This window comes from Notamacropus eugenii, chromosome 6, assembly GCF_028372415.1.
Source record: "Notamacropus eugenii isolate mMacEug1 chromosome 6, mMacEug1.pri_v2, whole genome shotgun sequence".
NCBI lineage: Eukaryota > Metazoa > Chordata > Mammalia > Diprotodontia > Macropodidae > Notamacropus > Notamacropus eugenii.
In genome coordinates, this window is record NC_092877.1 from 36,108,501 (window position 1) to 36,133,964 (window position 25,464).

General features: G+C 44.3%; 1 protein-coding gene across 3 annotated transcripts in view; it reads left to right on the forward strand.

The window, feature by feature from the left end:
- Positions 1-241: 241 nt before the first annotated feature.
- The window catches only part of DENND5A (DENN domain containing 5A), a 96,725-nt gene continuing 71,502 nt past the window's right edge, over positions 242-25,464 (forward strand). For 2 of the 3 annotated variants that reach the window (XM_072619475.1, XM_072619477.1), the window contains exon 1: positions 242-397. In XM_072619475.1, coding sequence (XP_072475576.1) covers positions 286-397 — 112 coding nt within the window. In that variant the 5' untranslated portion in view covers positions 242-285. The remainder of the gene's footprint in view (positions 398-25,464) is intronic. The other variant, XM_072619476.1, reaches the window with a different exon arrangement.

Below are 25,464 nucleotides of genomic sequence, written 5' to 3' on the forward strand. Positions count from 1 at the left end.
CGGGCCGGGCCGGGCGGGCGGGGCGGGAGCGCGGGGACTGGCGGCCGGAGCCCAGGATGCCGCGCGGGGCGGCGCGCTCTCCCCCCGCGCGGTCCTGGCCGCGGCGGCCGCGGGGGCCGGGGCTGGGGCCGGGGCAGCTGCCGGAGCCGGGGCCGCGGTAGCGGCGGAGGCGGCGGCGGCAGCGGTAGCGGCGGCACAGGCAGCGGCGCGCGCCGGGCCCGGGGCGGCCTGAGCTGGGTGGGGGGCCGCGGGGGCGGCGGCGAGGGCAGCCCCCGGCCCAGCGCCATGAGCGGCGGCGGAGGGGGCGGCGGGGGCTCGCTGCCCAGCCGCTTCGCCGACTACTTTGTCATCTGCGGGCTGGACACGGAGACGGGGCTGGAGCCGGACGAGCTGTCGGGTGAGTGAGGGAAGCGGGGGGGCCGGCCCTGCCCCCTCCCCCGCCTCGGGACGGATGGGCCGGCAGGGGCTGCGGCGGGAGCGACTCTGCCTCCCCCTCCCCCAGGAGCCCCCGAGGACGGTGCACCCCGGCGAGCCTGCGTTGTTCGCCCCCCTTGTCTGGAATGCGCTCCCCTCTCCCCCGGAGAGTGGGGGACCCTGGCCCGGGCTGCATTGTTCGCCCCCCAGGTCGGGAATGTGCACCCCCTTTCCCCCAGAGAGTGGGGGTCCCTGGCCCGGGCTGCATTGTTCGCCCCCCAGGTCGGGAATGTGCACCCCCTTTCCCCCAGAGAGTGGGGGACCCTAGTCCAGGCTGTATTGTTCGCTCCCCCAGGTCGGCAACGCGTACCCCTTTTCCCAGGAGAATGGGGGATCCTGGTCCTGGCTGTATTTTTTGAAGCTCCTCTCTTTACCGAGATCTCCCCACGAATGAGAAATGAACCCCAGAAGAGCAGCATTGTTCGGGTGCCTCTCGGGGATCCCCAGTCCCTCATATAGGCAAAGGGGGACTCTGAGGTCAAGGCTACGTTCCCATTGTTTGCCCCAAGGTGGCAGAGATTGCTAGCCTCCTTTCCCGCCCCCCCATTCCCCTTCAGAAGGAGGGGGATTGAGGTGGACCCTGTGAGCATCTCTGCCCCCCACCCTTGCCCAGTGCTGTTTCCTGGGGCCCCTGGTGCAGGGTCGAGGAAGGAGCCCATGGAGAGAGTGGCCTGATGAAGCGAGAGCTGACCAGGCCCCGAGTGTCTTGGGACTGCTCGGTGGGCATTGATAGATGTCTGGGGGAAGGGGTTGCCCCGGGGCTCCGTGCTGTTTTTTTTTTTTTTGAAGGGGGCTTACTCTTTTAGCTACTGGGAGGGGTTAAGATGAGGGCTGGGCAAAAGTTTAATTTATATATATAATTCAAGTTTCTTTAAAACTTTCGAGTTATGTTTTGGAGGACTCCTCCCCAGAAAGGTCTGCACTGGGGTTCTGGGCCTTCCCCAGGCTCTCCTGGGTTTGGGGCTATTTGTTTTAACTTAGATCCCCAGCTAATGAACCTCTGTGGGTGAAGGCCTGCCCTGGCCAGCCTGTAGATCCCTGCCAGGTTTACTGTGGTTACTTCATGTGGCTGCAGAGATAGCTGATCTGTTTTCTGGGCCATGGCCCCAGATTTCAGTCCTTACCCCTCAAAGTGTGAAAGGGCAAGATGTCTTTTGGACTAAGCCGGTGGGGATTTGGGGGAACAACTACCTGCGGGCCTTCCTGCCATGGGCTTCCTCCTTCTGAGAAGGGGATAAGGAAGTGATATGAGTTACCTTGAAGATGAGGAAAGCAGAATTCTGTCTGACCTATTTATCTTTCTCTCAGTGGGACGGGTTTGGAGAATAGCTTGACTGGCTTGCGGTTCAGATACTGTACCTGAGTTCTCCTTACCTAGAAGCCTGAGCTGTGTCATTTTGGTTTCTCCCCCAGTTGATGGTTTGTTTTGTTAAGTTTTGTGGGGTTTTTGTGGGTTTTTGACATTACAGCTGATATTGACAGGAAACTTCTGCCCCTTTTCTGCTTCAGATTCCCTCTTGGTAAAGTGCAATTAGATCACAGCATTCAAGGTTCATTCATCCTGGGGACTAAATTGGCATCTTTGGTGATGACAGGACAGTTTTCTTCTTGGTCTTGAGAAAAATTCCAGTGACTGCATGTCTTCCGAAAAGATAGAGATGAATATTCCAAGAAGCAAAACATTGAAAGCCTTTTTTAAAATCCACAACAAACTAAAACTTAGATTTCAACTTTGAAAAAATTAGAAAGAGAATGTTATCACTTTAATTTGAAGTTGAGGTGGGAGAAGGTCCTTAATTGGATGCTTCCTTTCTGGGCCCAGTGATACTTATTGTTTGGGGCCTTGGGCTAAGTACTTTTTAACTCCCCCCCTTCCCCTCCCTAGGCTGTTAGATATTGATGATTCAGATGTTAATGTTTCGCTTTCAGATTCAGGCATTTAATATGTATGAAGGTGTAGGGCTTCCACAAAACTTACGGCTTGGGAAGGACCTTTTCGAGGAACTTAAGGTGGTCTAACCTGTTTCTTTCCTTTAAAAAGGAGAAAACCCCGAGGCACTGAGAGGAACTGGTACCTTGTGGCCCCCAAGCTCAGTTAGTGGCAGAACCTGGGCGAGAATCATGAATGACTAGTTGCTGGGATTTAGAGGTGACTGGAGCATCTACTCCAGGGGCTCTTAACCTCTAAAAACTAGTATTAGCTGGTGTTCATATAGCGCTTAGAAGTTTGCAAAGTGCTTTACAAATATCTTATTTGATCCTTATCAAATCCTCCTGTCCTCATTTTACTGATGGGGAACCTGAGGCTGACAGCAGTTAAGTAACTTGCTTAGGGTCCCAGAGCTAGTTAGTGTCTGTGAGGCTAGATTTGAATTTAGTTCTTCTTTGTCTTCAGGTTCAGTGTTTATCCACTGTGCCACCTACCTCTGATTCTTTTTCTAACCCCGATCTGCTCCAAATCCCTCATAAGATCATAGATCTAGAACTAGGAGGGACTTTACAAATGAGGAAACCGAGGGTCAGAGGTGTTCAGTGACTTGGCAAACGTCATACAGACAGTAAGTTGCAGTAAGGTTAGAACCAGTTACTCTCATTCTCTCACTATCTCCCTCTTTCCAGTACACCAACTTACTCCCATTGGGCCTGATCTGACTTTAGAATATACATTTAGTGGTCTGGCAGATTGCAGACATGCTCCCATAACATCCTGCTATGAGGTATTAGGCAAACCCTCTTACTCCCTCGCAGAGAATGGCTTTCAGGGTGTTCTTGGAGAGGACCAAGGAATCATTTTTGGATTTCTGATAGTATCTGAACAGTCAGACAATAAAGTTGCTGTTGGTTTGTGAATTGTCTGCTGCTTGCACAAGAAGTGTCTTTTCAGTGAGCTTAAAAAGGCTTCCCTTATAATTAAGCTTCAGGGATGATTGAAGAAGGCAAGGAGTTGCAGAAATTGTGTATAGAAGGGTTGTTTCCCTGTGTTGCTGGAGGATTTTTGAATGTGATAGCCTCAATAGAGAGCCAAAACCGTTTGTCCAGCCTGTGGTCTTTGTATACACGCAGGCATTGATTAAAGGCTCTTCTCTCTTGTTCCTTCGTAGGGGACCCTGGTATCCCCAAGGGGAGTGGGGGAGAGCTGGGGGAATCCTAGCAGAAAACAAAGCAAAACCCAGACAGCCTTTTGCCTGTTAGCCCGACTTTTCAGTTCCGGGACATCCATGGGCTTCTCGAAGGTCTGCTTCTCTCCGAAAAGGATGATGTCATAGTAACGGAAACTACAGGAAATTGTGAATTATTCCCGTACTTCTGTAGAGGTGCCTAGGAGACTGTGTTCTCACTGAGTAAATGAAGTTCTGGGCCCCAGGTAGCGTCCCTGCCACTGTATTGCCCCTCACCAGCATTATGTAGATGATTTGTTTGGCAGTGCCATGACCTAAACCAAGAATGAAGGATTGAGGAGGCGGAGGGAGGCACTGTGATCAGCCTGCAGTATTGCTGCCCCCTTTGCAACACTGGGCTTCCGAGTTTGAAGCAGCCTAGCTTTTAATTGGAAGTTGTAATAATAACAGCTCCTGTTTCTGTAGGTTAGGGGATCTTAAGCCTTTTTTGGGGCCTGGTCCCCTTTGGCAGTCTAGGGAAATCTTTGACCCTTAATCAGAATTATGATTTAAAATGCATCCAACAAAGTACATAAGATTGCAAAGGAGACCAATTTTATTGAAATGCAGTTAGCATAATATTAAAAATAATTCATGAACCTCAAATTTAAAACCTCTGCTCTTGCAGGGTATTTGTAAAGCATTTCCTCATAAATAGCCCTGTGTGGTTCATAGTGTACATATTATTAAATGCCTCATTATACAGTTGAGGAAACTGAGACCTAGTGGAAGTCAGATGACATGACTGAGGTCACGCAGCTAGAAAGTGACAGAGCCAGGATTTCATTGCAGATCTGACTCCAGGTCTGGTGTTTTTTCCACATTCCCTGCTTTTCCAGCTAATCCCTTCCCTTCCCTTCCCCTTTCTTTTACATAGAAAGAAACTCTGGCCCAGAGAAGTAGGAAGTAATATTTTCCATCCTCTCCCTTCTCTATGTCTGCTGAATTTCCTCCTTAACATCCCTTGTCTCTGCTTCCCCCCACCCCATCCACACCCCCAGCACTGATTGCAGCTTTGCAGTGATCTGATGAGCATGGGCGATGAGGGAATTGCTGGTTTGGTTCATGCTGTGACAATAGCAGGCTCTAAGGCAACATATTTTTCTGAGCTCAGGTTTCTAGTTCAGGTTGGGAAAACATGCCAAGTGTAAGTATCTTCAAAGAAGTTTTATTTCGCTTCAAATCAAAGCCTTCCCACATCTTACTGGATGGGAGTGATGTCAGGGGACCACAGAAGCCTGTTGTCACTGAGACAATGAGATATCGGTAGCATTTCAGGGTTTACAAAAGTACTTTGCCCGAAGCAGTTCTGGTCATGTAAGCAACATCATCCCCATTTTGTGTGTGAGGAAGCCCAAAGTAATCCAGGCAATAAGTGTCACAGTTGGAATCCTCCAAGCCCGGAGCCATTCCTCTTACCACTGGGAAGCACTGCCTCCAGTTATCATAGGCTACTCTGGTCTAAGGGAGCAAATGAAGGGCAGCTCAAGTAAGATGTCAACCAGATCAGCATATGAGAAGGGGAGCCAGGCTGAATGAAGTGACTCGGGAGGGCAGAAGTGAGATTTCCTAGGTCAGGCTGTTTGTGTTCATATTGACTGTAGAACATGGGCATGGTGGGACTTTGTAGATTTATTTCTATAACTCATTTCTTGGGTCCTTCAAAAGAAAAGTATAACGGTTATCTCTTCAGTGCTTTGGAGTTGTCTCTTGAATATACCATTTATTTCCCTGCAATGTGCCCATTCCTTGAATTTGGCTGTAACAATAACTTTAAATGTTGCTTTCAGGTTCACAGAGCCCTTTAATCCTAACCGCCTTTGAGGTAGACAGAGAAGGGTAAGCTAGTACCAGGCAAAGTGCAGTGACTCGTCCAAAGTAATGTAATTGTTGTGTTAAGCATGAGTCCTCCCATGGATTTGAACTCTGGTCTCCAGAGTCTACATTCTTTCTGATCTACCATGCTGCCTATATAGGGCACAGTAATTTAAGTCATACACCTTCGTGCCAAGATGGAGGTTGCAGTCAGCCAGGAGGAAGGTGCCCTCCCCCCACTTTTATTTTTCCTAAAGTGACATTTTCAGTTTAGTTTAATAGACAATAGGAAGCATTTATTAAATGTCTCATGTTCCAGGTGTTGAGCTGCGTGCTCAGCAAAGGGACACCAAGACAAAAGAGAAGCATTCCTTGCCCTCAGAGGGCTTACATTCTGCTGGGAAGTGAGGTCACTGAAATGGGCAAGTATAGACATCATGATGATTTTTCTTGTTCTCATCTTAGAGTTGCCAGAGTTTAAGTAGAAAATGATCCCAGGGCAAGCCACAATCATATTGTTCTCTTAGGTTTAATGTTTTTGCCTCGGTGGATCAAAAGATTGCCCTTTTGTTTTTTAAAGAGGAAGCTAGGTGGCACGGTGGCTAGGGCGCTGGGCCTAACATCTGGAAGACCTGAGTTCAAATGCAGCAACAGACACTTACCAGTTGGGTGACCCAAGGCATGTCAGTTAAGCTCTGTTTGGCTCAGTGTCTTCATCTGTAAGATGGGGATGATGTTAGCACCTACATGGCAGGGTTGTTGTGAGGGTCAAATGATGTGATGAGATAATACTAGTAAAGCACTTTGCAGACTTTAGAGCAAGACAGACATGCGAGCTGTGATCATCTTTTCACAACTGAAGAGAAGTGTTGTCATTGAAGCTCGTCATTTGGAGGCTCCGACAGTAGCCTTGGGACGACCCCAGGAGCAGATGGGATGACAGGAATAGTTAGCAGTTCATCCTGTTCTCTCATGATTTTGGTTTCTTTCCATGGGGCTCTATATTTTGAGTGCTCTTCTTTCCATGTGGTTTGGAGGTTATGAGTATTTGGTATGCCAAAATCTATTAAGAATGTTCTGTAAATTTAATGGATCTGTGATGATGATAAGGATTTTGTACATGGTCATCTACAGAGGGAGAGAGCAGTTAACTAGGGAGAGGGCCTAACAAAGAGGGGACTGAATTCTAGATATGGTGGGAGGGAGTATGTGTTTAAGGCAAATTCAGAGATCAACAAATAGGGGAGTTCCAACAGAAAGAGGGAGGGAAGGGGAGTAGTGTCTGGAAAGGGAGGCTGGCTCGAGCCAGACTGGGATGAACTTTAAATGCTAAACAGGAGAGTTGGTGGTTTTTCCTAGAGGCCGTGGGAAGCCCCCAAATCTTGCTAAGCAGAAGGGTGACATGGTTAGATCTGTCCTTTAATAAGATTCTTTTGGTAGCTTTGTAAAAGATGGCTCAGAAATGGGAGAGACTGGAGACAGGGACATCCCTTAGGCTGTTGCAATGGTGGGAGATGTGGAGGACTTGGATCAGAGTGGAGGCCACCTGAATGGAGAGACAGGGATAGAAACCAGAGATGAGCTAGAACGTATAAGACTTGGTAATTGGGGTGAGAGACAGGGAGGATTTGAAGGTGCCCTTGATGGTGTTACCTCAGAAGAAACAGGTCATTTTGGGGAGGAAAGATAGGGAGAAATGCTTTGTGCTGGATGTATTGAGTTTAAGATTCCTGAAGGACAGTCATTCCTCAGGGGTTGGTGCTAGAATTCTTTAATGGCCCTTTTCCTTCAGCAGCAAGTAATTGGTTGATTACGTTATAAATATATTTTTCCTCTGTGACAACAAGCTTGTGCATGTTTGAAGCATTATAGGTTTGTTTCTGTGATGATTTGGAACTTTTGAATAAATTGATTTGACCTTCATACCATCTCTCTCATATACCTCTTTCCTTCTTTCCTCTGACACAGTCATCACCCTGTTGAAGGCCCTCATCTCCACATGCTTGGACTATTGCAATAGGGGGCTGGTGGGTCTGCCTATCTCAAGACTCTCCCCATACCAGTTGATCCTCACTTAGCTGTTAGTGGACCTCATAAAGAGCAAGTCTGACCATATCACCCTCCATTCAATAAATGCAATGGCTACCTTTCACTCCCCAGGGTCAGATATAAAATTTTCTATCTGGCTTTTAAAGCCCTTTACAACTTGCCTCCTTTCTACCTACTTATCTGTAAAATGGGGATAATAATAGCACACACTTCCTAGGGTTGTATGAGGATCAAATGAGATAAGATATGTAAAACATTTTAGCGCAATGCCTGGCATATAGTAGGTGCTTAATAAATGCTATTATCATGATTGCTATTATTATTACCTTATCTACCACTCCCCTGCAACTTTGTGATCTAGAAATCCTGGCCTGACACTCTTATGTCCTGACTCTGGGTGCTTTGACTGGCAGTATCTATGCCTCAAAGGCTCATCCTCCTCATCTCTGCCTTCTGGCTTCTCTGTAAAGAAAGACATGAAGGATAAACTAGCAGAGCAGACTTAGAAGGAACAGTCAGACAGAGGAAGGACCAGAGGAATCTGTGTCCATGAGCGTGCTGGTGGAGGGCCTGGGCAACAAGGCAGAAGTATCAGAGAGGGATGGATGAAGGATGAAGGATGAAGACTGTGAAAAGGCCATCAGATTTAGAGTTAGTAATTAAAGAGATCAGATTTAGGGATTTATTAAGCACAGCCAGGGGTAATTGCCTTGTAAAAAATTGTACTTTGCTTTTGAAATGGAAATATTCCTTTATCTTATTGGTTGGAAATGATGTAAAGTAACCCCTGAAGATTTTACGAGCTTCTTAGTCATGGGATAATGGTGTGAGTAGAGAGTTCTGTGCTGGGAGCTGGGGGAGGTGTCAAGTGTAGATAAGATAAGGTTCCAGCTCTCTTGGAGTTTATAATCCAGTCTGGAGAAGTGGAATTGGGAGCTACGATGGACTGGAATTTAACAGGTTAAGGATTCAGTCTTTGGAAATGTAGCCTGAGGAAAGGTCAGAAGGCATTGAATTTTAGGGCTGATTGATCTCCTGATATACATATTCTTACTACTGGAGATGTCAGTTTCACTTCAATTTTGATAGAGAGAGGCTGCAAGTCATAATGGATGGAGAGCTGACCTTGGCTTCCGGGAAGACCTGGGTTCTTGGTGACCCTGGGCAAGTCATTTAACCAGCAGTGATCCAGGCAGTGAAGACTTTAAATTGCTAAGCGTTTGTCAGTCTTCATTGGTGGAATAAGTGTCCCCCTGGGAGTTCTGTACTACCAGTGAAATCATAGGTCTAGACCAGATGTAGAAATCCTTATCAATATTATCTGATGTATTTTCAGCTATATCAGAAAATCGAATGATGACTTCATTAGGCTGAGTGTAATCAATGCCTACATTTGTACAGGGCTTTATAGTCATAAAATATAGGCTGGATAAGACATATCACATCCCTGGATCTCAGTTTCTTCCTTTGCATCATGGGTTCATTAGGCTAGAGGATTGTTGAGGTCCTTTCCAACCCCACTAAGGCAGGGGTTCTTAACCTTTCTAGTTTCATTCTTTCTTTGGGCAATCTGAAAAAGCCTAGGGATCCTTTCTCAGATATACAATAGAGTTTTTAAGTGCATAAGATAAAAAACATAGAGTCACAAAGGAATCCTATATTGAAATACTGTTATCTAAACTGGTAAACAGGTTCACAGGCCCCAGGTTAAAGAGCCCTGCTCTAAGATAGTAATACTTCGAGTCTTCATTTTTATAGTGCCCAAAGGTTTACAAAGGGCTTTCCTTAAAACAACTATGCAAGTTGTGATTGGGATGTTTTTGGGCTTATTGTATCTTAAACTGAAGCCACATTTAGGGTTTGGGTTTTTTTTTTTTTGGTTATTGAAATCTCTTAACCAAAAATATTTGAATTTAAATGTTGGACTTAAAATGAAAAAAAATTATTCTACTACGTACCAAACATTGCCAAGCATTGCATTTGTCGATGGAGTAAAGTGAGCGTTAGGCATGCCCAGCCTCCTCTTCGAAGGCACTTTCCTAGAGTGCTGTAGTTAGGCTTAGGTTTTCATTACCCTATGGATAGCAGGTATCACGGGACTCTTGGACTGACAATAGCTGACATTTACCAAGCCCTTTGGGGTTTATGGAGTACTTTCCCTTAATGTTCACTTATCTGCTCTTCATAACAAACCCTTTCCTTTGAGGTAAGGTGGGGGTGGTAATAATACCAATGATAGGCATTTACATGGTACCTTAGAGGCAGCCTGGTATTTTTACAGATTAGGAAAATAGAGGTTCAGAGAGGGGTGGCGTAACTTGCCCAGGGTCATCAGGAGCCATCTGAACCCCACTAATGAACCTAAGACTTCTTAACTCCATAGTCCAGAACCCTATCGACTTTGCTGTGATGCAGGATTATTATCCTCATTATACAAGTGAAGACATCGAGAACAGGGAGAAGTGATTTTCTCCTGGCCATCCAGTAAGAAGTCACAGAGCAAGGACTTGGCCTGAGGTCTTCTGAGTCTCAGACTGGTGGGCTTTTCCATTATTCTAGGTTGTTTCATGCAAGTGGATTGCTTTAGTGTGAGCATATATATTATTTGAAAGAAATACATGTTCTTTCCTAATCCTTCCTAATCCTAGTGCCTTCCCTTGATTATTTCCTGTTTATCCTGTATATAGCTTGTTTGTAAAGAATTATTTTCATGTTATTTTCCCCTAAATGGAGCTTCTCAAGGACAGAGACTGTCTTTTTGGTGTTTTTTTTATCCCCACTGCTTAGCACAGCGTGTGGCCTATAGTAGGCTCTTAATAAATGTTAACTGACTGACTGGCTGAAATAGAATTAATTTTTCTATAACATTAATGTTTCCAGGGACAGCACAGCATAGTGTATATAGGGGATGGGAACTGGAGTCAGAAATTGGGAATGTACTTATTAAGTACCTACTATGTGCCAGGCATTGGGATAAGTGTTGGGGATAAAAATACACAAATGAGATGTTCCCTGCCCTCCAGCAGCTCAGGGTATCTACAAAAGAAATACACAGTGATGGGGAGAGGCTGCACTAACAAGGAAGGGAATCCTGAATGGCCTTGAAGGAGGTAGCACTTGAGTCAATGGTTCTCCTCAATCAGTCAGTCATCAGGATGCATATATAAGAACCTACTGTGTGCCAGGCCCTCTCCTAGATGCTGGGGGTAAAGACAAAAATGAAACTGTTTCTGTTGTGGAAGCATGTTAAAAACCTTTTTAGTTTAATTTAAAGTATTGAGAAATATATATTATTCTAGTCTGAAGTATGTAAAAGGTTAAGTACCAAAGCTAGGGGAAAATAGATTAAGGATGATGACTAGCCCTGGTTTAGTTAAGATCATTGCTTTTCCCTTCCTCAGAATGAGTGAGGGCTGTCCAGACCCTCTCTCCCATTCTGAAGGGATTAGGGTATTGATCCCAGAGAGTGGGTCCTTATGGTTATTCCTGGAGTACACTTGAGGAAGGTGGTCTAAGGAGGAACTGAGTAGTTTTAGGAAAAGATTAAGTGACTTTTGTTCTGTTAGATGAAATAGATCTTTTTCTTTATGTGTTAGAGAGATGCCTAAAGGCCTGAGAAGACACTGTTCATTTGGATGTTTCTCTGAGCTAGAAATTCTTGGACTTAAAATGTTAAATCAATAAAGATGGTTTCTGGCAGTCCACCTAAAATGTAGATGTAATAATTTTTAAGAATTATTTTTATTTTAGTTCTGAAGTTTCCCTTCTTCCCTACTCCTCCCTTACTCTTTGAGAAGGCAAGAAACAGTACCCACTATGCATACGAAGTCATGAAAAACAGGTTTCCACATTAGCTGTGCTCCAGAAAAAAATGCAAGAAGAATAAAAACCAGAGAAAAAATGTGCTTTAGTCTGCGCTCAGAGTCCGTCAGTTTTCTGTCTGTAGGTGGATAGCAGTTTTCATCATGTGTCTTTTGGGATTGTGTTGGGTTACTGTCTTGATCAGAGTAGCTGAGTCTTTCACAGTTGATGAGGTAGTGCCAGTATTGCTGTTACTGTGTATATTGTTCTGGTTTTGCTGCTTTCACTCTGCAGCAGTTCATATAAGTCATCTCAATTTTTCTGAAACCATTCCCGTCTTTATTTCTCATATCACAATAATATTCCATCACATTCATATACCACAATTTGTTCAGCCATTCCTCAATTGATGGACGTCCCCTTAACTTCCAGTTCTTTGCCACCACAAAAAGAGGTGTCCTTTTCCTTTTCTTTTTTTAGTAATATTTTATTTTTTACCCCAATTACATGTTAAATCAATTTCCTTTTCTTTTTTCTTTGATTTCTTTGGGGTATAGACCTAGTGATAGTATTACTGGGTCACAGGTAAATAGTTTTATAGCCCTTTGGGTGGTGTTCTAAATTGTTCCCTAGTACAGTGTTATAATTTTTTTCTTTGACCTTACCGTCAAAAAGCTTATATTTTCTTGGGGAATCACCTGTAAGTGTATTTAAAATACATACAATGTAATTTAGTGGAGGAGAGAACTAACGGCAAGGGGGCTCAGGAAAGCTTTGCGTAGAAGGTGGTTGTTGAGCTGAGTTTTGAAGGACGTAAAGCATCCTCAGAGAAGGTGAGGGTGGTGCATTCCAGGCCTGGGGAACATCCAGGGCAAAGGCAGGGGAGTGGGATATGGTACGTCATGTGAGGAACAGCAAGGTGACCAGTCTGGCTGGACAGTAGCAGGGGAGTCATGTAGAATGAAGTTGTACCTACAAAAGTAGGATGAGGCCAGGTTGTGAAGGGCTTCGAAAGTCAGCCAAGAGGATCATCAAGGAGACTGAGGGATTGGGAAGTTCAGGGGTTTACAGGGATATTAGTATGACCATGGTGGAGTTGAGCCAGGGAAACTCCATGAGAAAGGAAGGAGAATGAGCTGGGGCCCCAGGATCCAGATTGGATGATACAGTGAGACTGAACCAACCTAGAGGTAGAAGGTGAGGGAGAGCCCTCTAGGCCATGGGGCCAGTCTGTCTTGAGACAGAAATGGGATGGAATGTGTTGATGAGGGATGATGAGAAGTCCAGCTAGTTTGGAATATTCTGCGATGATGGGGAGTAATAAGTAATCTTGAAAAAGACCTGACCTCTAGGCTTGCCTCTAGCACATGTGAATCCTGACTCAGAATCTGGGCAATGCCCCAGGCATTTTTAAAGAAATGAGACTTTATTGGGCAACGCTGCTTTTGAGCAGAGTTTAAATTTCCAAGTATAGGGAATTGGTATGGAGACTTCACTTTCTTTAAAAAAGTTTTATTGAGTAAAAACAAACCCCAAACCATTGCTGTCACTTTCCAGTGGCTCCTCCTCAGTACTCTGTAGAGTTCTCTGTTAAAACAAAGAAGTACAGTTAAGCAAACGTGTTTGCCTCGTTTGGCACCTATAATTCACCACCTTTATGTTGAAAGGAGGGAGCTTTTTGGACACTTATCCCATAGGTGGCACTTTATTTTTTATAAGTTTCATAAGTTGAAACTTTTATAAGTTTTGTTAAGTTTTATAACTTGATGGTTTTTTGTACCTAACACTTTTATATGTATATATCACAATTTTTGGTATATGTTTTATATACATAAAAAACACTTTTTTAATATAACATTTTTAATATAACATCCCTTCTCAGAATAATGGTTTTAAATGAATAAAATACATAAGGAAATCAACTCTTTTGAAATAAAGATGTAATTTTTTTCCCCCATCCAAATTCACAGACCTATTGAAATCTATCTATACCTTCTAGGTTAAGATCCTCTGCCATAGAAGGATTCCTGCATTGGGGGGAAGGAGATTGGACCATCTGATAGACAAGATCCTTTCTAATTCTGGGATTTTTTGTGCAGTCAATCAGCCAAGCAGCTGGCAGGTAGTAATGGAGGGCTTGTTGAGAGCCAATCCTGTGCTGGGCGCTATGGGGATTATAAGATAAACCTAAAACTTTGACCTTGCCTTTGCGGAGCGAGACCTGTCCCCATGAAGCAGGGTGGATTGTGTATTCCTGCAGTAGTCACCCCTGGGTTGTGTGGAGGACTTTGCCATGCCAACAACTTGAAGGTCACTGAGGTTTGTTTTGGAGCTGGAAGGCTGCAACTGTTTGGGCTTGATTTTTGTGCTTACATCAAATTCAGTCCCGCTCTGCTTAGTGTCATTTCTTTCTTACACCACCCACCCCAAAATAAAAAAAACACATTCTCTTTGCCTGGAACCTAGACATCAGAATATTAAGTTACCATCAGTGCCAGACTTATCTGGTGGCCTTCCCCTTCGCTTGTGTGACCTCCTTTTCTGTGCTCTGACTGTGATGGAAAGGACTCTGGTTTTAGAGTTGAAGGCTTGGCTCTTTGTCCTGGCTCTGATTCTTACTGTCTGTATGGAGGGGAGAGGGAAGGAAACAAACATTTATTAAGCACCTGTTACGTGCCAAGCATTTTACGAATAGTTCATTTGATTTTCATAATGACCCTGGGAGGTTGATGCTATTATTATTTCCACTTTTACAGTTCAGGAAACTGAGAGAGAGGTTAAGTGACTTGCCCAGGGTCACTCAGTGAGGTCCTGAGGCTGGATTGGAACTGAGGTCTTCCTGACTCCAGGCCCAGTACTACAAATTCGGCACGACTTAGTGCCCGTAGCCATTTCTTTTAGAGCTTCAGCTTCATCATTTATAAACTTGAGATATCAACACTTGCAAAGCATTGTTTTAAGATAAGGGCTTTTGCAAACTTTCCTGGGATACAGAAATGTAAGTTTTTTCCCAGAAGATGTGACCCTGTATAAAATTCTTCCCTTCTCTGGTCCTCAGTTTCTTTCTATGTAAAATAGGTGTAGGTTTGTTGACCTCTTAAGTTTCTTTCAGCCCTAAAATATGATTCTATGGTCCTGGTCACAGTTCCTAGTCCCAAAATGGATGGGTTGGGCTTAATGAGCCAGAGGTCAGAGGTCAGATTGTGATCCTTGTTACTGGTCTCTGGCAATGGCGAGCAACATTGGCTAGTGTTCTCAGTTTACTGGACATCCCTTGAGTGCTTTGAACATAGGTGTGTAAAATGCTTTTCTAATCTCTAATATATCAAGCAATGTATTAGAGAGGAGGGTTTCACCCTCTAGAGTAGCTGTAGCTACAGCTGAGTGGTGTTGGAGCACCTGTATTTTCTGGATACAAGTTGAAAATCTGGCAGTGGTTATTTTAATTCAACAGTGTGAAGTTCTTAAAAGTCATCAAAGGGAGCAAATTTGAGGCCAGTTGTGGGAACTACAGCTGTTTTGGATTTTAGTTTGGACAGGGTTCTGACTGAGCCGGGGGAAGGGAAGGGGGAATTTTGTGCCAGTGGTTGTCAAATTGGCAAATTCCGGTGGCCATGATTTGTCCTAATGTGGTGTAAAATGGGACAAAGCACCTAGATCTGGGACAGTCCTTTCTCTCTTGGTCAGGTGGCATGGCGGCCCAAAGCTATTGGCAGTGAGTCCTCCAGCTCTCATCATTGCTCCTCAAATGAGATTGGGACACATGGGGTCCCTGGTGTAACCTTAATTCCTTAGCACTGGGAGGGTAACAGGAATGTATGGCTCTACCTTAATCTTTGGGCTAACAAGTTAAGTAAGCCTAGTCAAGATGTTTTTGCACATTGTTTGGATTCATTGGGTTGGGTGGGGGAAGGGTTGAATGGTTTAAAAACTAGACCCAGCTATTCATCTCTTGAAAAGGTGACCCTTCCCAGCTCCATCACCTGCTGTGGCATCTAGGACTATGATTTTCAAGCCTTCCTCTGGCCCTTGCAAAATCTGTTAGACTAAGTGTGCATTGATCCTATTATTCCTGTTACAGATCTGCAATGATGAGTGGGATTAATTTTAGTTCTTTTAATGGAGAAACTGACTCAGAGGTCAAGGGGGTTTTGGCTCAAGATCCCAAGAGTTTGAGTGGCAGCTCCCTGAGGGTACTGCTGTTCAACCTTTCATCTGCGTGTTAGTTTATCTCATTTGATCCTCACAGTGACTTTGTAAATTAGGTGCTGTTGTTATCCCTGTTTTTTACAGATGAGGAAATTGTGGCCTAAGAGTATCTTGTCCATGGGCTCATAGTTGAGTGAGTGTCTAAGGCAAAATTTGAACTCAGGTTTTCTGGACTTCAGGTCCAGGACCCTCTCCTCTGTGTCACCTTCATGTAGGTAGGGAGTGAAGTCTGATCTTTACCACTTCCTTTCTAGGTGTGATTTCCCCCCCCCCCCCCCTTATCTTTCTGGGGATAAATATTTGACTTGATTCAGGGATTTGCTGCTCACTCATGTCCCTGATCTTCCACAGGCTTGTTACTGATGGGTTTTTCCTTTGCTGTGGTTCTTTTTGGGGTGACTTGTGGTTTTTCTTTGAAAATGGAAAGAAAACTTACACTGTGGTTCGCTTCTACCAGACTAAGAGAGTCTTTTTTTTTCTTCCTTCCGCCCCTTCCTTCCTTCATTTAGTGCAAAGGGTTGCAGCCTAGAGGCAGTCTAGAGTGCCTGCCTGAATAAAAGGAAACTGTGCCTATAAACATGGATCAGGGAAGTGACAAGGCCCTATCTATGGAGCCTTTCAGAGTTTTTAAAGACAGGAAGCAAGAAGAGGAAATGATTCAGAGACCAGCATTAATTCCAGGATGTGTGAGACAAAAAAAAAGAAAAGAGAAAAAAAGAAAAAAACAACCCCCCAAATAGCCACATGTATGCTCAGCCTAGGCGAAATGACAGACCCTTTTTGTCAACTGCTTTGCTTTCTAGTAATACCTGGAAGTATCAATAATCCCAGAGTCTCTCAGGGTAGGAAGGGACTTGAGGGACATCTAAGCCAATCCTCCCCTGGAGCAGATATCTCCTTCCATCTCTTAGCCAAGTACAAGGAGCTCACTGCCTCAGGTCCCGGTGAGTCCTCTGCTTGGGTGTCAGTTATTCTTTCTTTCTCCTTTTGTATTTTGTATGTAGCTTGGACTCATGTCCAAGATGATACAGAAGTTCCTCAGCATAGGGTACAAAAACTTTCTAGTTCATAGAATCATATTTTGGAGGCAAAGTGGACTGATCCTGCTCTTTGTTTTTACTGCTGGGGATCCTGCAGTTTGAAGAGGAAAAGTTACCCACCTAGGGCTACACAGCAAATTAGTGTCAGATTTGGGGACATTGCCTGGGTTTCCTGAACCTTAGCCTTTCCACTGTGTTAGGAAGTTAGGTCATCATTTTATGATAGTGGGAAAGAGCGATTGGACTTGGAGTCAGGAGGCCTGGGGGGTCCTGGTGCCAGCACTTTTATCAGGTCTGTAACCTCTGACAGATCCTTTTATATCTGTTTGCTTGTCATAACACTTGCCCTCCTACTTCATAGGATCAAGTAAGATAAATTGTGTGAAAACTTTTCATAAGCATAAAGTGCTACAGCCACCAGAATACTGGTATTAGTTGTCTTTTTTTTTAAATGAAATTTAATTTTGTTGACATCTTTTGTTTTTAGATTGGGTTAGTTTCTGAATATGTTTATTCCCCTTTTTCTCCCTATTGTCCCCTTGTGATAAAAAATTAAGAGAAGAAAAATAAAAGCTTCAGTACATCAGTTCAATTCAAGAAACATTATTAAGTGCCCACTTATGTATCAGGCACTGTGTTAAGCTGGGGATACAGTTAATTTGTACTGTTGTAAACTTCTGCCCTTAAGAAGTTTATAATCTAACTCAGAGACTACACACAAAAAGAGACAGCAAAAGTGGACTGGAGGCAGGGTGGGGGCCGGGAAATCCACTGAACGTCAGTGAGATTCCGTACTCATGGTCTCTCACCTTCCCAGTGACAGAAAGGAGGTCAGCCTTTTAATTTCATTCGGATGAATTTCCCCTCCACTGACACACATTGCAGGCAGTCTGTGCCTGGTAGACAGTCTTTCAGAGTTGCTGTGGTGATGAGCAATTTCAGTGCTTGATGGGCTATTTGAACTTTAGCCAGGTTGGTCTTCGTAGGACAGATGGGGTCCATCGTCACTGAATTCTCTCCAGCTTGGGCTTGGCTCCTGTCTGGCCAGGAGGCCTGCGTGGATGCTTGGTGTCCTTACTTACTCCTGTCATTATTTTTGTTCTGTAGTCTCATGCCCCAAACCCGAGAGTAAGGAGGCTGTTTTAAAGCCAGAGCTGAGAATGCTCATGTCTGAGGATGCTCTGATTGTTTTTCTTGCTCAGCTATATCTGATCTTGATCATAACACCTGTATGGACCATACTGTCCATGGGGTTTTCTTGGCAAAGATACCAGAGTGTGTTGCCATTTCCTTCTCCAATGGATTAAGCCAAACAGAAGTTAAGTCACTTGTCCAGGTCATAAAGCTAGTTTGTGCCTGAGGTCAGATTTGAAGTCAGATCTTTCTGACTCTTGAGCCCTATCTATGGAGCTATCTAGCTGCCCCAAGACATTCCTCAGTCATCTGCTGTTGGGAGGATAAGTTTTCTAGAGTAGATGGCAGGTGCACCAGAAGCAGCCTCTCATGAGGTGATACACTGCTTTGATAGAGCCTCCATGTTGTCACCTAGATGTTAGTCAGTCAACTATATTTACTAAATACCTGCTGTGTACCAGGCACTATCCTGGATGCTGAGGATGCAGACAAAGAATTAAGCCAGCCATACTTTCAAAGATCTATTAGGATCCAATGGACATTTGTAGGCCATTATTCTCTTTCCCCATTCTCCTCGTCTCGCTTGTCTGTTCCACATCTATCTTGTCTTCGTGAGTTTTTGTCACGTTTCTGGAGTAGAGCCATCAATAGGCTTCACTCTATCCTGATTGTGATCAGATTCAAGGATGGCCGGGCTTGGTGCCAGGAGGCTGGTGGTCTCTGTGACAGTTTAGAATGCAGACATGAGAAGCACCTTAGAGGTGATCTCTCCCAAAAGCCTCATTTTCCAGGTGGGGAAATCGAGAGGACCAGAGAATAATTTAGTCTTAGGAATTGGGAAGGGATCCTACAGCCCAAGTAATCCAATTCCTAACTAAAGCCACTTCACAGTCTCCTTTAGAAGTCATCCATCCTTCACTTTAAGACCTCTGGTGATGGGGAACTTACTACGTCCTGAAGGAGTCTGCTCCATTATTGTTAGACAGCTCTGGTTTTTAGGAATCACTCATTGCACAAGCATTTTTGAAGCACTTATATGCCAGGGACTGTACTAGGGTCTGGATATTCAAAGACAAAAACATGAAATAGTCCCTTCCCTCAAGGACCTTCAGTTCCAACATCAGCTTACATTCTTACATTCTAATAAATTCTTTCTTATATCAAAACCTGCCTCCTTGTAGTTGCCACCAATCAGTGCTGGTTCTTTTCTTTTATGTCTGTTCCAATGCCTGATAAGTAGCAGGCTCTTCATAAATAGTTGTTGATGATGGTTTGGAACCAAAAAGAATCTGGGGTGGTTCTTCAGAATTTATTGGTAAATAATGCTATTTTGAGAATATGTACACCAGTATCTAAGTGGATCTGTGAGCACTCCCTATACTGATGAGTAGATTACTACCTGTCTGGACTTTCTTATCCTATATGATATTTGCCTGTAAGTCTTCCATAGTCAATCTCTTCAGTATAGTAGGTGCCTTTTTCTATTTCTTTTAATATTTCTTGGCTATCATCACAGCTATTGGGCTTTCTGTCTGTTCACTCTTGTTTCATGACCCCTCTTTTTCCAGTTATTCGTATTCTAGGCAATTTTTTCCTGATACTTCTTATGCATCAGTTATCATTGATAAAATGCTGATGCCCTTATAGGCCACTGTCTGTCTTTCCATTGCCCTTTAGGTCAGTTGTGTTTTTGATTCTTCTGAGATCATGATGTTGCATGATAGGGGGCATTAATCACATAATTGGGAGAATATTGGCATTAGAGTTGGGCTTTTGTAGCTATGAACATAAATTGAAGAAGTAATCATCTGGGAGACCTCCACCCTGGAGCTCATTGGTTACTCTTTCCCAAAGGCCCAACATTTGGGGAAGGATCTGAGCCACACTTCACCTCACCTCTCCTTTCTGGGCTTCACTGCCTTCTGTCTGCTGCATTTTTCCTTCTAACTCCTGTAGTGTTGGGGTTGTCTTTCTCCCTTAGATTGTAGGCTCTCTGAGGTCAGGGACTATCTTATTTACTTGTATTTGTGCCTCCAGCATTTAACACAGTACCTGGCACCTAGATAAAGCATTTATTCCTCTCTCTCTCTCTCTCTCTCTCTCTCTCTCTCTCTCTCTCTCTGTCTCTCTCTCTCACACACACACACACACACACACTCACACATACACACTTACACATACACGTACATACATACCTAGTCTATGCATCTAGAAAATGTGGGGAAAATGGGAATTCTCAGCTGTGTTACAACTATGGAGGTGAAACTTTTGAGAGCCGATGATAGTAGAGAACTCAGTAGTAAGGTTTTCTTAGACATCCCCTGAAACGGTGTAAAGCTAAATCCTTCGATGTTTAAAGTAAGCATCTACTGCATATATATGAAATTATTTTACTAGTTTCTGAATGTCACAGGTGCTAATCAAAAAAATTTTCCTTAGTTGTGAAGAAGGCTGTAGTTTGCCCAATGTGCCGTGATTGGTAAGAGGTTTTTGATTCCAAATCTTAAAAAGTCCTTGTCTTAAGATCACTGTGTGTGACTTTGCCCCATCTGACAGTCTTTACAGCTTGTTAGTACCATCTCCTCAGGTGGCAGGACGAGAGTTGTTTGAATGGGAATGTCAAGTTCATGAAGGCTGGAGAGAGGAGAGAGTAGGGGTGGGAAAAGGGAGTTTGGTGCTCATTGTGGGGGCCTTAAGTACCAGTGAAAGTGCCTGTATTTTGTCCTCTTTGCAGTGGAGAGATTCATTTTTGGGAGTGAAGTAAAATGGTCTCCTGTGGATTTGCTGGATTTTTTGGAAGATGGAAGATTGGGTCATCATGGCACAAGCAGCAATTTGTGACTTTCACAGTGATTGGAAGTGGGAGACTTGGGAGCTGGGATGGGACGGGCTTGGCCATTGGACTTCCTTGCTACTTGGGTGCGGTTCTTTTTCCCTATGACTTCTCTACAGCTAATCTTTGGTGTGTAAGCTGGGGAAGGGATGTGATATTCAGGGGCTGCTGATCCCAAACCTCAGAGCAGTAGGAGCAGTTTTGGGAGGGCTTAATGTCCTCCTCTGATAACCATCTTCTCTTCCAAGTCACCCAGGGGCTTTGACATGTGTAAGCAGAGTACAAACTCTCTGAATTCCAATTGGGATTGAGCTGGAAAGGCTTTTGAGTATAGACTCCAGTGACAGTGTATGTGAGGACCAATCTAAGATAGGAGAGGCTCATATCAGGTGACTGTCCATAAAAGGGTGATTTTTTTTTTTTTTTGCTTACAACGTCTCTTGAACAGTGTCCTGACGTGAGGAGGGAGGGGGTATAATCTTGATAGGTGGAGAAATTTTTCTAAAGGATTGAAATGATAGTATTTGGGGACATCTGACCTCTTGGGGCACTCTCTGCTTTCTCATATTCCCAGAGACTGCGGGATGAACTGGGGTGCCTCTTTTGTGGGATGGCCCTCAAGCGCTGACTGGAATGTGAAGCTGTATTTGTCCAGAAAGGGGAGAGGCCAGTTTGACCAAGTCTGTGTGTGAGCTGAGCTCCCCGAGGTCAGGGGCCTTGTGTACTTTTTAATGTCCCTCAGCCGATGGAAGAAAATGAGGTTTCTGTAGATCCCATGGTGGGTGTGTGGTGGAAACATGATCCTGACTGTGTGTATTTTTGGTGGCATGGGAGGAGAAAACAGACAGTTTTATAGTTTGTGGTTTGGTCAGTGAGAGTGTTTCTGTGAATGATGTCTGGGCAAGTGTGTTTTGATTCTGCCTTGCCCTTTTGAACTCAGTTCTGGAATAGTAGGAGGTGCCCCAGACAGGTTCTCGGCCTGGCTCTGTGGGGTAGTCTGTGTGATCTTAGGCTGATCTCTTTCCCTCTCTGGATCTCAGTTTTCTCTTTGGTAAAAGGTGGGCCTTAGGTGACATGAGCCTTGGGGGTTTGTTTCAGCTTGAAATCCTTGGACCTAGTAAAACACCGTGGATGAACAGTGGGGCTCCTTTACCTCAGGCGTCAGGGGTTGGGCTTGGCAACACTCTCTCTAGTGGCAGAACTGTGTATGTACGTGTGTGTGATGTACATATAAATGTACATGTGTGGTATATATGTGTGTGTATGTATATGTGTGGTATATATATGTCTGTGGTATGTGTATGTATGTACTGTGGTTGGTGTGTCTATATGTACATATGCATATATTCGGACAGACTGGCCCCGTTTAGCCCTGTAGGTTCTGTCTCACAACACCTGACCCATTTCTTTCCTTCTTGTCACGTCCCTTGTCCTGGTTCATTCCCTGCTCACTTTTCACCTGGTCTCTTTCCTGGCCTCCCAGTTGATCCCCCTGTTTTTGACTCTCCCCTCTCTCACCCATCATCCGCTGAGCCTCAGATCATCAGGTCACATCCCTGTTCCAGAAGCTTCCTGGTTCCCTTTTGTCTCTGAGATAAAATGCAGACTCCATTTTAGGGCCTGTGTCCTATTACTCTTGCGTCTGCATTCTTCATTCCAGCTCAGCTAGCCTAGTGGATATTTTCTGAGATTCCATCTCCTGCCTGTGTACATTTGCATAGGCTGTGCCCCATGCCTAGGATGCCCTCCCTCTTCATGGCTGTCTCTTGGAATGCCTGACTGCAGGCTCACCTAGCCTTTCCTGATCTCCCCCTCCTCTTGTCAGTGTGTATTGCCTTAGTTGGGGCCAGGTTTTTTTTCTTTTGTAGAATGAAAACTCCCAGAGAGCAGACTGATTTCTGTCTTGTTCTTGTTTCTCACCCCACTCCAGCTTGTAGCGGGCACTTATTAAATGCTAATTAAATGGAGTTGAGTTCAGCCCTGCTTTTTGGGTTGGCACATCCTTTGCTGCTGTGGTGCAACAAACTGTTATGGTGAGCATCTCTGCTTTGTCAAGAGTGCTAGAGATGGCTTGGTTTTTCTCTCTTTTTTTCTAAGGAATTTAAAAACTGGTAGTGGAAAGAATGCTGGATTTGAAATCAGAGGACTTGGATTCCACTGCCCCTGGTGACCTCTGGCCTTAACTCTTTGTGCCTCTGTTTGCCCCTTTGTGAAAGGAAATGGTTGGACCAGAAAACCTCAGTGTTCCTTTTTTGCTTTAAATCTGTGATCCCATGGAAGCTCTTTACTATATTAAGTTTTCTCAGGAAGTGAGTTTGCCCTGGTTAACTGCCATGCCTTAAAAAAGAAAAATCCCAGCTGACACTGGGGTTTTAAGAAGTAGCTGGGAGGTCCATCTCCTGTTTTTAGGCAGGCCACACAGAAATCTTGCCAAGTATAGAAATAGAAAGACTGCTAGAAAGCAGTCTTTAAAAGCCTTCAGAGGTGCGATTCCACTTTGCAACTGCCTTAGATTCTAACACTGGACGCTGGGGCTAAGTTTTTCTTTACATTTAACCCAATTAAGAAGGAATTGAATGTGGCAGGCTGCCCTTCCATCTAGCCTAAGGCTCTCCACCTTGGGCCTAGACCTATCTGAGGGCATCTTGTGATGATGGGAAGGACATAGGAACTGGCAGCTGAGGGCCTAACATGATGAGGAGTGGGGAAAGGAGTAAAGATCATTCAGACACAGGCCCCGAATTTTATAAGTGGAGTCAGCTGAAGGCCAGAGAATTAAAGGGACTTGTCCAAGATCACAAAGGTAGAATCAGAGCCACTGTTTGAACTCCAAGGTTTTTTTTGTCCTCCAAACTTCAATGTTCTTTCTACCACACTGACTCTAGCCCAAATACAGGCTATAAAAGCTTAAATTACTGTCAGTCTTTCATAGACCCAAGACTATAATTAAAAACAAATAATCTATAATGAATTTAAAACTTTAAGCAAAAAAAAATACCCAAACCCTACTGACTTTTTTTGTTTTTAAAGAGAGACTTCCAACATATAGAAACATTATCCTTTGATAATGGCCATAGAGATTTCCCTCTTTTGTGCCTCAAAGAGTGTTCTGGCTGGGAAGGACCTCAGAGCCCTCTTAGGCCACCCCGTGTATCTGACCAAGAAACTACAGGTCCTAGAGTGTCCCCAGCTAATGACCTGTCTGCCTTCACTGACAGACCTCCAACCAGTAAAGTCAGCCCAGGACACTGGGATAGCTCCTACTTATTAGGAAATTTTCCCTAAACATTGAGCCAGAATTTGCCTCTCTGTAACTTCTATGTCTTGTCATTCTGGCTTTTACTCTTGGAGGCCAAGGAGAAGAAGTCTGATCCCTTATGTTATGGGATGGTCCTTTAAATACCTGAAGACATTAATTTTTTTAAAGAATTCTTTTTATTTTGAACTGAACACCAAAGAAGATGAGCATTTTAAAATACCTAGTAGAACAGAAAAAAGAGATTTGTATGGGAAACTGTGGATATTTTATATAGTCTGCTTTTCTTTTCAAACATATAAGCACTTTAACATGTCACTTTCCAAGTTGTCCCCATTGCCCAGGATCCTTGCTGGTCTTCCTTCTGTTCGTTTCAAGACTTTTATTATGTCCCTCTGATCTTTTCTCCAGACTAAAAATCCTCAGAGCCTTGTATGGAATAACTTTGAGATCCTTCCTTACCTGTTTGCCCTCCTTGGGGACCCTCTCTTGTTATTAATAAGGTTTTTCATCTGGTAGGTTTGATGAGCAAGAAGTCTCCTCCATGTGTCCTTCCTTGGATTAATTTTGGCCCTTGGAGATGAGAGGGGTAATGATGTGTAAGGGAGGGATTGAATAGCTAGCATTTATATAATTATAGAATATATAATTAAGGGCTTTGCAAGGTACCTTTATATGTTACCTCATATACCATCCTCACAAAAACCCAGTGAGATAAGGTGTTATTATTATCTCCCATTTTATATATCAGGACACTGAGTCTGAGAGAGGTAAAGTATCTTTTTCAAAATTACATAAAAGATAAAGTGTCTGTCTGAGGCAGGATTTGAATTCAGATCTTCTGGACTCCTAATCCAGCTGTCTGCTCACTAAGCCACAGTATATGGTGGTGTGCCTGTATAGTTCAGCAACCTGCCTGTTGCTTAAGTGAAAGGTGATGGCTGCTCAGCAGAGACAGAGCTACATCCCAGGTGTTCTGGCTCTTAGCCCTGGGCCCTTTCTGTTAGGCTTGGACACATAGTTAGACAGCAACTTCTTGTCCTTGGAGTCCTTTTCTTTGCTCACCGGGAGCTGATCTTTCTTCCTCAACTGTGATTGATAAATAAAGGACGCTGATCTGGCTCCTGACCAGTTGGCCCCAAAGAACGAAATTCTGTTTTCTGAGACCCTGGTGACCTCCTTGTGGGTCCTATGCAGCACATTTTATATTGCAGTAGAATAGGAAGGAAGGAAGTCCTATTCTGGGCCCATAGCAGACAGGAGCCTGGTTAGGACTGTCTCCTTAGCAAGTCATCCCTGCCTGCTTGGACGTTTTCCTGTTCCCCTTGTGAGGATTTTGAAGTTGTTATTGATAGAAATGCTGGTTGTTATTTTTTGTTGTTTGTTTTTCAAGGTATCAGACTGGCTGGGCCAGGAGTTTTTGGTATTAATTGTCTCGGCCTCCTGGCGTTCTGAAGAAAGCCTGCTTTAGGCCTTCACTTGACTCCCTGATGCCCATCAGGTGCCTCTTCATTCTTTCTCCTGGAGCCACTTCAACAGCTCTAGGCCCTCTCCAAGTTAGGCCCTCCTGGGCTGCCCCTCAGAATTAAGACTCCTGCTCCAGACCCTATTGGCTTTCATCTGATTTTGCCTGGAACTAGGCCCCTGCTTTCCTTACCAGCCGTCGCATGGTTCCTCACCTTCCAATCAATCCCA